Source organism: Lissotriton helveticus, chromosome 6, assembly GCF_964261635.1.
Source record: "Lissotriton helveticus chromosome 6, aLisHel1.1, whole genome shotgun sequence".
Taxonomy (NCBI): domain Eukaryota; kingdom Metazoa; phylum Chordata; class Amphibia; order Caudata; family Salamandridae; genus Lissotriton; species Lissotriton helveticus.
The window spans coordinates 933168835-933183718 of NC_136067.1; the positions used below are offsets into that span (position 1 = coordinate 933168835).

The following is a 14884-nucleotide window of genomic DNA, read 5'->3' on the forward strand; positions in this document are numbered from 1 at the left end:
GTATAATCAAGCCTTCTCCGGGGCAGCTCCAAGAATATGGAACTCAATATGGAACTCTCTCCCACCCGCCGTTAGAAGAATCCCTTCTCTGGCACGCATCAAAAAGGAAGCCAAAACCTGCCTTATGGGTAAATTCCTTGTTTAACTTTTGCCACCAAGCACCACCACTGAGAGCCTGGTGCACATGTAAAGCGCTCAAACCTTTGGGTTGTGTTCGCGCTCTGATACCCTAACGGGTCAAGTTTGCGCTAAATAAATATATACTTCCATCATGTATTTTATATGACTTTCACGAAGAAGGTTTCCAAATGGTGGGGTGGAAAAAAACGGGTTTGCTGGACTACCTTATATAAGCTACTCATGCATAGAGTACGGACAACCAGAGCTTTAGGTGAGGCGGGTCCCTCCGCGTTGCAGACCCAAGTGTAATTCCTAACATACATTGAAATGGGTGCCCATATAACATGTCCTAAACTTTACGGGTAAAAACGTTGAGCAAATTCTCAACAACTAATGTAAAGCGCATTGTGGTAATTCATGGCAGTTTCTTTAATTTCACATTTTATTTAATCTCTTTTTAACCCGATTAGAGCCCTGAAGACGACTGCGCCTCTTATCAGGTGCTATACCAGTTCTTCTGTTTCACACTCACCCCGATTTTTTCAGAAAGGTGTAAGACGATGCCGAGGTGCGCGTCACTGATGGAATGGTGACATGTTTACGGTGAAAGTGCTCCACGCCTCAAGCGGCCAGAGCTGATGACTTTGGAACTCAAGAAGCGGTTTGAGTCTCTGCATCGGCTCAACATCCTTTGATTCTGGGCAAATCACTTATTCTCCCCATGCCTACCCCCCTCCGCCCCCCCCCACCCCAAACACACGAAAATCCATGTGTACTTCTGTAATGTGCCTGGTGCACATGTAAAGCGCTCAAACCTTTGGGTTGTGTTCGCGCTCTGATACCCTAACGGGTCAAGTTTGCACTCTAAAACTGCAAAATAAATAAACAATACATAAATAATCAATCAATCTGAGGTCAGAGCATTCGTACACTTACCCCTCCTCAGCAGCTCAGCCAGCACCATATCACCTTTCTAAACAAGCATTTGCAATGCAATAGGTCTCACATTTGCAAGAGTTTAAGCTATTGGCATTGTAAATGGCAATTCCTTTCATTTATGTTTTAAAAACCAACACGTAAATAAAAGGCATTGTCATTTACAATGCCAACAGCTCAAACTCTCGCAAATGCAAGACCTATTGCATTGCAAATGCTTGTTGTTAATTGGTGTAAATCTGTTCAGTAGTTTTAGAGATATTAAAGGAAAACCAAATGTGTATATCTGGGCTGAGCATAAGCACAGATCTCATGGTTGGATCCGATTGGCAGCCAACACTTCAACCATGAAGTGTTGGCAGCCATCTTTGAACCAATATACATGATAGCACCCCATTGAAATGCATTGTAGTGAATGGCAGGTTTTCAGGGTCACAAAAGGGAGAACATATGAAGGGTGATAAAAGATTTTAGTTACAATATAAATCATTTGTTGATGATACCATCCTAATTTTAGGAATTGTGGTATGTTTTAAGGAGATTTTACTCAGTGGAAAATCTGCTGGGATTTCATGAATCATGTTTGAGAGAAAACGTTTTTCTCGTGATTTTCCCATAGAGGTTAAGGAAGGTGCTCCAGATAAAATGAGAGCTTATTTTCTGTAAATTCACACTATCTTTCGCAACCATATGAAGCCCGACATACTTAGTAAATCATGTACTTCCAACAGGATCAGCCTGTCAGTTGATTCCCTTGTGTTCTACTGCAGCCTCCCAGAGTGTTCTAAAGAACAACCAGAGCGCTAACATTGTTGCATATGACAAAAGTATGGCACACCTGAAGCCATGTTGGTTGAATCAAACTGGTAAAACTTAAAGAATTTAATTTAGAAAGGAACAAAATGAGAGGGTTAAGTCTGCCCTACAGTGTTGTACACAGAAAAATTAGGACACGTTTTAAATGAGTTCTCAAAGATCTTCTTCCATTTCATTGAAATAGTCTGACATGCAGAATGAAATATGCACTTTCAACACCAGCAGCAGACGGTCAGCTAACTCTCTGGTGATCAGTTGCTTTACTACAGTCTTCTAAGGTGCAACTAGAGTGCTAACATTTAGAATGTATGCCTAAATTGTGGCACATCTTGATGGAATCCATGAAGAACACTTAAATCCTTTTCTACTGAGGATACTGCAATAAATGAGGAAATGGAGCTTCATAACAAATAAGTCTCCCAAGATGGCCACCCGAGAAAACAAGAGCCCACATATAGCACAAATATCACCCAAATGTAGCCCAAGTATAGTGCGATGACAGACGTGTGCAAATCACTCAATTTTGTTTCTTTTTTGCAGTTTTATATAGCACAGACTTGACCCGAAGGTATAGGAGTGATTTACATGAGCATCAGTTACATTACACAAGGACACATTCATTTTGGTTCTAGGCATGGGGAAATTAAGTGACTTGCCTAGAATCACAGGATGTCGAGCCGACGCAGAAACTCAAACCTGGTTCCCCAGGTGCAAAGTCTGCAGCTCTAGCCATAATGCCACACCCTCAAGTAAAACAGACGATTGATCAACTGGATAAAAAAACAAAGATGGCAAATCATTTATGAGTGCTTTGTCGCTATTTGAGAACTCAGAAAATATGTCCTCATTTTAGTTATTTGGTGCACTAACCAGAATTTCTATTGGACTAAGTCCTAAGTCTGGGAGGCGCTTGTTACCAGGTACTTAGGCGAACGCCGATTTAGGGCACCATCGCTTTTTAAAAAAAAAAATGGAACTTTCTAATTTTAAATGTAACCCCGTTATTTTTTTCTTTTTCTTACCTGCTTTGGGCTAATTGAGCGCTCGCAACGCTGCTACCGGCTCCACAGTCCCCGGTCCACCGCCAAGTATTTGGTTTGTTGTGGAGGGACAAGTAATTCACTACTTCCGGGCCCATCCGCCACGCAGACACTCCCACTGGATCAGCCCTACCCCCACTGGGTACATAACAGGAGCCTGCAAGCTGCACGGTGGACGTGCTTGTTACCAGGTACTCCACTGGCTTGGGCGAACGCCGATTTAGGGCGCCATCGCTTTAAAAAAAACAAAAAAAACCTGGAACTTTCTAATTTTAAATGTAACCCCGTTATTTTTTTCTTTTCCTACCTGCTTTGGGCTAATTGCACGCTCGCACCGCTACTACCGGCTCCACAGTCCCCGGTCTACCGCCAAGTATTTGGTTTGTTGTGGAGGGACAAGGGAGATTTCGGGCCCCGGAAGCGATTCACTACTTCCGGGCCCATCCGCCACGCAGACACTCCCATCCGACTCACCCATTGGTTGCTCTGCCACTATTAAACAGATGCTCTACAAGTCGTGCAGCGGACGCGCGCAGCGGGCGCGCCAAAGACAAGCCTGTCTGAGCCCGTCCGCGCCCGACCAGGGCCCAGGGCCCTACCCCCTGCCTATTTTGCCCCTGTTTATTCTTCTGCAGAGCTCAAGACCTTCCGGGGCGCCTGGCCCATTGGTAGTGAACTTCGGAGCAGACTATACTCAACGGGGATTCTTTCCCTGCCCTCCGTGGCCCCTTCTAATACTCCACAAGATTCATGTCCCCTCCCTATCCCTGAACTTTCGAATGCCTCTCAGACTCCCTCTACTGTTACCACCCGCCTTAAATTCGCTCCCACCATACTTTCCATCTGGTATTTAAACACCCGCTTGTTACCTAGACACCAGGTTGAGATTTTCCATCTGCTCAACAACCTCAGTCCCGATATCCTGTTTCTCTCAGAAACATGGCTTTCGTCTGAGTCCATGCCAGATATTCTGGCTGCTCTCCCTGGCAATTATTATATTCTTCAGGCCAACCGGTCAGATGTGAAGATTGGGGGGGGGGGGGGGTGGGAGGGGGGGAGTTGCTGCTATCATTGCCCATCCTCACTCTTTCACTTCCTTTACAGTCCCCCTTTCCCCCTTGGCTGACATTCTTGTAGTTACTTTGCATTCGAAACATTTCCCTTTGGCATGCGTTCTCTGTTATCGCCCACCTAATCCCTCCTTAAATTTTGTTCAATTCTTTAGTAACCTGGTTGCAGAGCTGGTGATTAATCCACCAGGCTCCTTATTATAGGTGACTTTAATTACTGGCCTCATGACCCTCTTGAGAGCCCTCACTCAAAGCAATTCATGGACTTACTTTCCGGGCTTAACTTTTTAGAACACATCAAAGTAGCCACCCACATTAAAGGACACACCTTGGACCAGGCATGGAGTCTCAATCTGGATATCCTTGACCTTCGGGTATCCCCCTGTGCCTGGTCTGACCACTATCTTGTCTCCTTTTCCATCAGCCTCCCGACCTCTACCGCCACACATATAGGAGCTCCCACCATGGTCAGAAACAGGAAACACGTAGATATCCCCTCCATTTGCACAAACCTCACTTCCACCCTTTCCACTTTCCCTGATCTTTCGGACCCCCATTGTTCACCTCACCTGCAGGCTGAAGCTCTCTCCTCCTGGATGACCCAGGCAAGAGATAATTTTGCCCCCCTTAAGCCTTTAAAAACTAAGATCTCACGACGCACAACTCTAGGAGGAAGAGAGGTACCCTATGACCCTAGCCTCAGAGGGAGGCAGAGAGGTACCCTATGACCCTAGCCTCACAGGGAGGAAGAGAGGTACCATATGACCCTAGCCTCACAGGGAGGAAGAGAGGTACCCTATGACCCTAGCCTCACAGGGAGGAAGAGAGGTACCCTATGACCCTAGTCTCACAGGGAGGAAGAGAGGTACCCTATGACCCTAGCCTCACAGGGAGGAAGAGAGGTACCCAATGACCCTAGCCTCAGGGGGAGGAAGAGAGGTATACAAGGAACCTAGCCTCAGGGGGAGGCAGGGAGGTGGCCCAGGACCCCAGCCTCAGAGGGAGGCAGAAAGGTACCCTATGAACCTAGCCTCAGAGGGAGGCAGAGAGGTACCCCATGACCCTAGCCTCAGAGGGAGGCAGAGAGGTACCCTATAACCCTAGCCTCAGAGGGAGGTAGAGAGGTGCCCTATGGCCCTAGCCTCAGGGAATAATTGTAGGGTTCTAGGCGGGTATGGGTGTTGGTGTGCCAGGGGGTAATTTTAGGGTTCAGTGTGGGTATGGGTTTGGGGTGACAGGGGGGTCATTTTAGGGTTCAGGGTGGGCATGGGTTTTAGGGTACTAGGGGGGGTAATTTTAGGGTTCAGGGCGGGTAAGGGTTTTAAGGGGCCAGGGGGGTAATTTTAGGGTTCAGGGCGGCTATGAGTTTTGGGGGGCAGGGGTCATTTTAGGGTTTAGGATGGGTATGGGTTTTGGGGTGCCAAGGGCATAATTTTAGGGTTCATGGTGGGTATGGGTTTTGGGGTACCAGAGGGTAATTTTAGGGTTCGAGGTGGGTATGGGTTTTGGGTGCCGGGGGTAATTTTAGGGTTCCAGGTGGGTATGGGTGTTGATGTGCCAGGGGGTAATTTTAGGGTTCAGTGTGGGTATGGGGTGCCAGGGGGTAATTTTAGGGTTCGAGGTGGGTATGGGCTTTGGGGTGCCAGGGGGTAATTTTAGGGATCGAGGTGGGTATGGGTTTTGGGGTGCGGGGGGTAATTTTAGGGTTCCAGGTGGGTACGGGTGTTGATGTGCCAGGGGGTTATTTTAGTGTTCAGTGTGGGTATGGGTTTTGGGGTGCCAGGGGGATAATTTTAGGGTTCAGGGTCAGTACGGCTTTTGGGGTACCAGGGGCTAATTTTAGGGTTCAGGGTGGGTATGGGTTTTAAGGGGCCAGGGGGGTATTTTTAGGGTTCAGGGTGTGTATGTGTTTTGGGGTGCCAGGGTGAAAATGTTAGGGGCTGGGGCGGGTCTGGGTTATGGGGTGCCAGGGGGCTAATTTTAGGTATCAGGGAATGTATGAGTTTTAAGGGGCCGGGGGGGGGGTAATTTTAGGGATCATGTGTGCTCTAATTGTTGTCCAGTTACAAACGCAGAATTCACCACTTTTTTTCTCAGCTTACCTGTGCATTACCCGATCCTGATTGTCTGCCATTTTAGCCATGCCCCCCCCTGGAAAATTTTCTGCGGACGCCCATGGCAACAAGTTGACAATGTGCAGGCAGGAGGGACAGGACCATGGAGGGCAGGGAAGAGGGGGTATGGGCAGTGCAGTACAGGCAAGAGAGGCTGTGGCAATATAAAAGACCACTGAGGGCAGAAGGAGGAGGCAGTGGCAGTACAACCATACATGCCAACAGACCCAATTAAGGCAGTAGACTCCCAATGTTTTTAAGGTCAAAAGGGCTTTATTTAATCTGTCTCCTGTATAAAATCTCCTCTTTTTCAATTTAAATCAATGGGGAAAACCAATTCTCCATGTTTTTTCCCCCAAACGCTCCCTCTTACCAAGTTCAAAATATTGGCAAGTAAGGTATATTGGATCACAGAGGGCAGGAGGATTGGGGAAGGGGCAACAAACTGACCTTACAGGGCAGGGGTCTGGGGTTGCAGCAGCGCAATACACCAGACAGGGCAAGCGAAACGGCAGTGCAGCACAAATGACCATGGAAAGTAATAGGGAGGGGACAGGGCCACGCACATGGACAACAGAGAGCAGAGGGTAAAGAGGCAAGGGCAGCAAACTAACCTTACTGGACAGACAGGAGGGACAGTTGCAGCATAACAGACTATGAAGGGCAGGAGGGAAGGGGCAGGTGCACAACAGCGTACCAGACAAGTCAGGAGGGAGGGGATAGGGGTCTGCACATGGAAAATGGACGGCAAGGGGGCAGGAGCAGTAAGCGGACCACGGAGGGCAGGCAGGATAGACACTGGAAGCACAACTAACCATGGACAGCCACAGTGAGACTATAATGGCATACACACAGACAACGGAGGTAAGGTGGGAGGTGGTCAGGGGCAGCAAACTGGCCACATTGGGCAGGTGGGAGGGGCTGTGGCAACACAGAAGGCCATGCATGACAAGCAAGGGGATTAGTGGCAGCACAACAGCTTTGGTGGGTAAGAGGGAGGGAAAAGGGGCACGCTCAAAGGAAATTGGAGGACGAAAGGGAGGGGTGGAGGCTGGACATTGGTCGGTTGGGAAGCCCTTTCGCCTGCCACCTTTTGCCTGTCAGGAGGATCAGTTGCAGCACAACAAAGCATGAATGGCAGAAGGGAGTGGCAGCAAAATGGATTATGGAGGAAAGGAGGTAGGGGATAGGGGCATGGCACTTGGACAGGCAGGGTGGAGGTGGCAGGGACAGGAAGCAGCACTCTGGCCATGCCAGGTAGGTGGGAGGGGCAGTTGCAGCTCAACAGAACACACAGAGTAGATAGGAGGGTGGCAAGTCCATGGAATATGGTGGCAAACAGGAGGGAGCAGGGCCATGCCCACAGACATTGGAAGGCAGGAGAAGGAGAGCAGGGGCAGCACGCTAGGCACAGAGGATAAGCAGGAGGGCAGTGAAGGGGCATAGGATTGGGGAACGGAGGGAAGGAGGAGTGGGCAGGGACAGCAGGCTAAATGGAGGGCAGTGGCAGCATTTCGGACCACGCAGGGCAAGAGGGAAGCGGCTGGTGAAAGGACTCGGACAAAAAAGGGTAAGGAGGAGGTGTATGGGGCAGTTAGCTAACTGATTAGGGCATGTGGGAAGGGCAGTGGCAGAACAGCAGCCACACACAGATGTAATGAGGAAGGAGGGTCATGGACTTGGACAATGGATGGCGAGGAGGGACAGGAGCTGCAAGCTTGGGTGAAGGCAGCACAATGCCAGGCCAGGCACTTTGTTCAAACCTTAGCCCCCCACTGTGCACTGCGATGGTCATCTTAATGTTAAAAAAAAACTTAGAAATTCACTAGACTTTGGAATGTTTTGAAAACTGATCCAGATTTGGATAGATACATTGAAGATTACCCACAAATCACACATCGAAAGGCTGAGTCCTTAAAGAATAAGGTAAGTTGTACGCTCACTACCAATGACACGAAAAGCAGTCACATACCGGGATTCTTTACATGTGGCAGATGTAAGGCCTGTAAACATAGCACAAATTGTAAAGAGGTAAAACTATCCAGTGAGTGTAAACCGTTTAAAATAACTAAACATGTTTTGTGTAATACTGAGTATGTTGTGCATGCCCTCAGATGCCAGTGTGATGCACAAGTATTACATCGGTAGTACTATTCACAAAGCCAAAAAAAGAATACTGGAGCATCTGAGGACAATAAAACATAATGATAAGCAGTACCCAATTGCGAGGCATTTCATGGCCTCACATGGCCAAAACAGTAATTTGTTTTCTTTTTGTGTGCTGGACAGGATCCCAATAAGAGAGAGGGGGGAGCAAGATGCAAGAATTGAGGAGGTTAGAGTCCAAAATGATTATCCAGTACCACACACTGCACCCCCTGGGACACAATAGTGATGAGGCATTCTCAGTGCACCTAGGTTAAGAATTGGCAGTTACAAGCCAATAGAACAAGATGTGAAGTTGCTAAGCTGAAAATATTCATGATTTTAATCAAAGGTATTTTAAATCTGCACTGTCTTTTGGTTTAGGATTTAGGGTTTGGGTGCACATTATTTGTGATAATTTTCGTATGCATGTAGACGTCTAATTGTATATATTTGTTGTAATTTTACAGGTTTCAAGTATACTGTCTAAAGCAAGTGGTAGGCAAAGTGAGCTATATATCTATGAAGTGGACTTCTGAACCCCCAGGGGGTGATTACATTTGTTGGTTCCTGAAATTGTACAAATCTATGGGTTGTAGTTGTAATATTTTCAAGGCAAGAGGCGGAATAAGCCCACATGGGCAAGATCGATTTAGTTAACGGGAAGTCCTGACATGACTGAGTGTGAGCGCGTATATTGATTGCCCACTGGGGCAAGATGTGGTATATTATTTTAGTCACAATGATGTATTACGACTGTCCGGATTTATTGTTTATCCCACATGTAGGTATGTTTTCTAGCACGTGATGTGTTTGCAAAACAAAAGTTAGGTCAGCGGTTGACAATGTGTCCGCCGGTAGCCTTGAGTAAAGCTATCTCATGGTTGAACTCAACGCGCTTTATTGAATCAGGATTTTAGGAACAGAATGACAGAGAAGCCCACGGGGTGCTTTCAGTGTTAGAAATTTGAGAACTGGACCAGCACACTTGCAATGAGTACTTTGTATCAATTCGTAATTGAAATGAATGTTTATAGTTGATTATAACAATGTATTGTTTATTTGCGATACCTTTTGACGTTTCAAAAGTTCAAAAGCTAAGTCTGTTGTTTGTATTTACACCATGATTTGTCACATGATTGATCTAAAAAACACTTTGTTAGTGCACGCCCTTTACTCGTGAGCAAGGAGCGGACACTCAAACGCGTAGAGAGGTATTGCCGAATAAATTGCACGCTAAAAGAAGTTTGGGCCGTGTCGCTGTTGTTTTCTCTGAATAGGAACAACGCTTTTGTGGATTATCAAGGGCTTGCTACCCGCCACGGCCCGCCATTGTTAAAGAGGCTTGGGTTCTTCACGACTGTCTTTTGTGGGATATATATATATATATATATATATATATATATATATACACACACACACACATACATATATATATATATATATATATATATATATATATATATATATATACACACACACATATATACACATACATATATACACACACATACATACACACACATCCACACGTTTATGGTGGGTAGTGGTAAGGGTAGGGTCATTTTAGGGTTGTGGGGTGGGCAATGGAATAAGCAAGTTGGGAATACATTTAAAAAAAGGGGGGGCACGAAAACATAAAATGATTATATATCAGTTAAAGCAAGGTACGCAAGTTGCCAGTTTCATTCACAGTTGTGCTGGTGCCTTAAGATACGATGTGGCGCCTGTGTCAATTCCAAAGTAAAAATAATCGATCAAAGGCACTACTCACGGCGAAAGAATCACAAGTTTATGGCAAGGTCCAAAAAGCGTTAGCGTTGCCCCTGAAATCTCAATAAACTTGTGGTTCTTTCACCATTAAAAGTGCCTTTGATTGATTATTTTGACTTTGAAATAATATATATACACACAGACATATATATATATATGTATATACATATTTAGAGAGGAAGAGTTAGAAAAAGATATAGGGGTTTCACCATACCTTACTATACTGAACATGCATGGAAAAGGTATTCATGATAAAGGCTGTGTGGAAAAGGCATGCATGGTAAAGGCAAGGCATCATACAACCTTTCAGTGGGAATGGAGAAGTTCTGGCAAATGGCAAAGAAAATTGAGACATTTAATACATAAATAATAAAAAAGGAAACCAGGAGGAGATGGGAAGTCCCTAAAGGCAACCCAGATATGGTGAAACATACCATGTGTATATAAGACCAAACAGTACTAAAGGGCAAGTTCAGAGGCAATTCGAGAGCAAGCATACTGAGATGAACGTGTAAAGAAAGCAGCAGTATTTTAAGTGAGACAGGTCAAGAGTCTGTAGAAGAGGCTTAATGGAAAAAATAAATGAACGAGAGGTGCTGCCGAGCTAGAATGAAAAAAAAAATCTGTAAGGGGTGACATTTGAACTGGAAAAAGAACAGACAGTCCTGAACTGAAAGTTTTAATCTTAAATAGCCTGCGGAAACAGTGGAAACATGAACAGAAGGAAAAATACCCTGGATGGCTGAAAAAGGAGGGCGCTGGAAAAAAAAGATTTTACGACTTTGAGGGATTAAGTCTAAGAAAATGATTGGCCATTCACGGCTCAGAGGGAAAAAGACAAGACAAAAGCTCCTACAGAGTCAGTAAAAGCTAGGAAAGAAAGGTCGTCCGCATAAACTGTGCTTGTAAACCAACAACAATAAAATCCCAGAGGAGAGCTGTGGTGTACAGAAGGTAAACTGTATAAAGGATCCAACGCAGACCCAAGCAGAACCCGAGGTTAGGGAAATGGAGCAAGAGTACATTCTTCCAGGAAGCAGAAACGAACGTCTTCCCATTAAAAAAACAAAACCAATTAAGAGCAGCAGATAAGAGGTATTCAAAGAACAAATGAAATAAGAATTGACCGATAATCAGTTTCAAAAGTGGCAAACACATCCAGACACAGAGGGACAATTGTCAGCTTCTGGTGACTTGCGTGATGAATAAACTTGACGGCAGCAAACGTACAGGACTAATGGAAAGACCAGGGTGGGAACCAGAGTGGGTACCAGAGTGGGTCAGAAAAGCAGAGTAGGAGTCAGCGGAAAAATGAGCACAACCACAGGAATTTCCAATCGTTCACACAAAGAGGGAAAGGGATGGCAGTAGGAAAAGAGGGAAGCCTTCTTAACCAGATGTATAAAAGTAGCAAATTTAAAGTCATTAGGAAATGTATGAGAAAGAGGTTGTAAAATCAAAGGGAATAAAAGAGTTACAAGATGAAGACAAAAACGGAAGACGCCGGATTAGGTTACAATTGAAACAAGCATTTGCAATGCAATAGGTCTCGCATTTGTGAGAGTTTAAGCTAGTGACATTGTAAATGACAAAGCCTTTTATTTATCGGTTTTGACAATAACACAGATAAAAGGCATTGTCATTTTAAATGCCAACAGCTCAAACTCTGGTTAGTGCAAGACCAATTGCATTGCAAAGAAGCGGCTGCCATTGTCCTGGGCTGTTTGGAAAGTGAAAGCCGGCATGGCACACTGAATGTTGCAGGAAAGCACGTTGTGCCTGCATTTGGACAAAACCCTTTAAAGAAATATTGTTTACAGACTAAATAGAGCATCCCGTGTAACAACAGAAGTAAAAGGTCATCAGAGGAGGTTAGAATGAAGACAAGGCGGTACTAAGGAGGTACTAGCAATCCTGTTAACGAATCAGAAGCCAGCATTTACAAAGGACAATGATATTAGTCAAAGAAAAATATGAGGGGAGAGTGGGCGGAGCTTTAAATCCATACTCTAATACAGCATGCCTCGCAGAGCAGCGCATGAGCTGCCCACGCTTAACAGAAAAAACAATCACAGGTTGCAATACCAGTGAAAAAGCTAACAAAACAAGCTGGTGTGTGTCAACAAGCAAGTAGAACGAACAGTTGAGAAATGGTGGTATTTGCTGAAGGTTAAGATGACAAGCATGCATGCACACAACCAGACACAGACAGGAATGCACACACATCTACAGGCACCTTTGCACACAGCCCAAGTGATGTACAGGCACACTTTGCTCACAGACACTTAAACACACAAGCCAACCCACCTACAGGCTTCCATGCACACAGACTTACAATGCAGGCGCCCACGCACACTGGACAAAGCCGTTCAAACATACAACCACCATGCAATGCAGATAGCTGAGCCGTGGATTGCTTAAAGGCTGGCACTCCTCAAAATTACAAGCCAACAATGAAACACACATTCCTCTGTGCATGCTACCGTAAGAGGGAAATATGTTTAGAATAGATTGTGTCTCTTAAATGATAGCGCAAGGCCATGCGTGTGGTTGTGGTTTTATAGGTTGATTGACAGTATACACATGTTCGTGATTCAGAAGGACATGATTGCGGGCGGTAACCCTCACTCACCTGCTCCTTTTTTCACATTTTTTTCTGCTTCGTCAAACAGCCCTGGTAGGTGAATAACAACTCCATTTCCTATGGGCAAGAAAGACAAAAACACTGTTACGTTCGGCCCAGATGGTAGCTAATGATCATTTCCTTATTTCATCTTTTTATTGGTTGCATATAATTTAATCATAAGAACAAACAGGTTTGATTGGTTGAGTTATCCTTTATCACATCTACGAAAAACGAATTTAAGTTTGGCAAATATTTGTATTTTAGTGACTGAATCAACACGCAGAAACATGCTATAATAAATAAACTATTAACATATATAACTGGGTAGGCATGCTTCTATAACAGTTTAAACGGGTATATTTTTACACATCTCTTCAACAGGTATTCAGGGAATATCCTTTCTGCCTTTCCCATACTGCATGGCTGCATAGATTTAGTCGCTTTGTGCATGGAGCAAGTTGACGAGTAAGAGGCGGTTTCTCCCAAAGGGCGTCGGGGCTCCGCCCCGTTACCAAAGTGCTCAATGCTCATATTTAATTTACTTTAAAAAATGTTCGTTTTTTTATGCCTTTTAAATAAAAATGAATATAGTCTCCATACCGCCGATGATTTGGCAGTTTGTTGTGGCAGCGGCGGCTGGAGGCATGTGATGTGACTAGACTGCTTCTCCTTGAATGCTCCCAGCTCCCCCTTGCGGGCCCAAAGAAGCCTGCTATGTGTTTGCCGGCTGAGAACCTCACAGCCCTGAAGACTGTGATGTCATCAGCTCGGCAAAGACTGAGCTTCAGGGCCGAGTCTCCACCCCCTGATGGCGTGGAGGTTAAGTTAGCCCCGGGCATTTTAAGTCTAAGCCCGGTAACGCTAACCCTCCACGTCAATCAGGGAGTGGAGACTGTCACCACCCATTTCCCAACTCATTACAGGGCGTGGTGGGACCCACCCTGTGACGAGTTGGGAAAGGGGTGTGGCAGGCGGGAAGCAGAGGATTCGAGTCTGTGCAGACTTGACCTCGCGCTGCTTCCCGCTCGTGTCTGCAATGCACTCTATGGTGGTGTAACTTTGTGGAAGGAAGCCTCAGGAGTCCGTCGCCAGTTCACCAGCAGCCCAGAAAGGACAGGCAGGAAAAGTGCGCGTGAAGTAGCTTGGCAATATTGTGAAATTCAGTAATTCTTGGAGTTGACAGTCTTTGAGTTGGGTCACCCAGCTGCTGGCGTAAAACTGATAGTGCCCACACCATCATTCGCTCCCGCCTGTTCACACACCACACAATCCCAACCCAAATGATACTCTGGACACGTGGTTAAGGAAGAGAACTGTTGCAGGTTTATTTTCATACAGCACGTATGACGTTTAGGTGGGTCATCTTACAGGCGATCCAAGCAGGCAGCCCCTCGCTGACCCGCATGCCTAAAGAGCCGTCTTGCACGGTGAGTTGATGCTCTGACGGTGCAGCACATTGCCATCTTCGTTATACTCCCGCCCCCCCTGTCAGGGCGGAGCGGTGTGGCACACCCCCGGTCGGTTCAGGCCCCCCGACCGCCCGAAGGACTAACGGGGCGCCGTCGCGGTTTCCAGGAACCTCCTGCGGCTCCTGGTCCTTGGCTCTGACACCCTTACTGTGCCATGCAGAGGTACCCTTACTGTACCCTTCTGCCGCAGAGGTACCCTTACTGTACCCGTCTGCCTCCAGATCGCCCTGTAATCTGCCACAGCTTTGGGAGAGGCCCCCGTCGATGACAGAGCCCCCCACCAACTCAGCTACTTACAACCTGCCGCTGTTAGTGCCTCTTGCACATCCAGGAGGAACATATCCATCCCTAAACCAGACAAGTGCACCCCATCTGAGTGCATGCCTAATGAAACCCAGGCCTCTCCTCTCTATGAACTTCTGCATGGATCTGTTGACTCTCCTGCGGGAATGCTCTATCGCTGCTGGAGATCTAGCTCCCCTCCATTCTCTACGGGGGGTAATTTCTGACCACAGAAGCTCAGCAGCTCCTAACCTGTTGCTCACTGCTACTAAGTCCCTCTGCATGACCTGGATCAGGGCTCTCCTCCCGAGTGTGACTAGATCGTTCCCTCCCAGGTGGATGATGAGGACCTTGGGGGGCCACCCCTTAACGCAAGGTGTTGGTCTAGCTTGGACCTCAAGTTGCCCCATTTCATTCCCGGAAGGCCCAACCATACGATCTGCGTTTGTGCGAAAACCCGGGTCCACTTCTTGAGTGCTGCCCAACGTTCCAA

General features: G+C 46.3%; 1 protein-coding gene across 1 annotated transcript in view; it reads right to left on the minus strand.

Moving 5' to 3' along the window:
• Positions 1–14884, minus strand: part of ADSS2 (adenylosuccinate synthase 2) — a 379820-nt gene that overhangs the window by 194880 nt on the left and 170056 nt on the right. The window contains exon 3 of the mRNA XM_078648576.1: positions 12647–12715. Within this exon, the coding sequence (XP_078504702.1) occupies positions 12647–12715 (69 nt within the window). The remainder of the gene's footprint in view (positions 1–12646; positions 12716–14884) is intronic.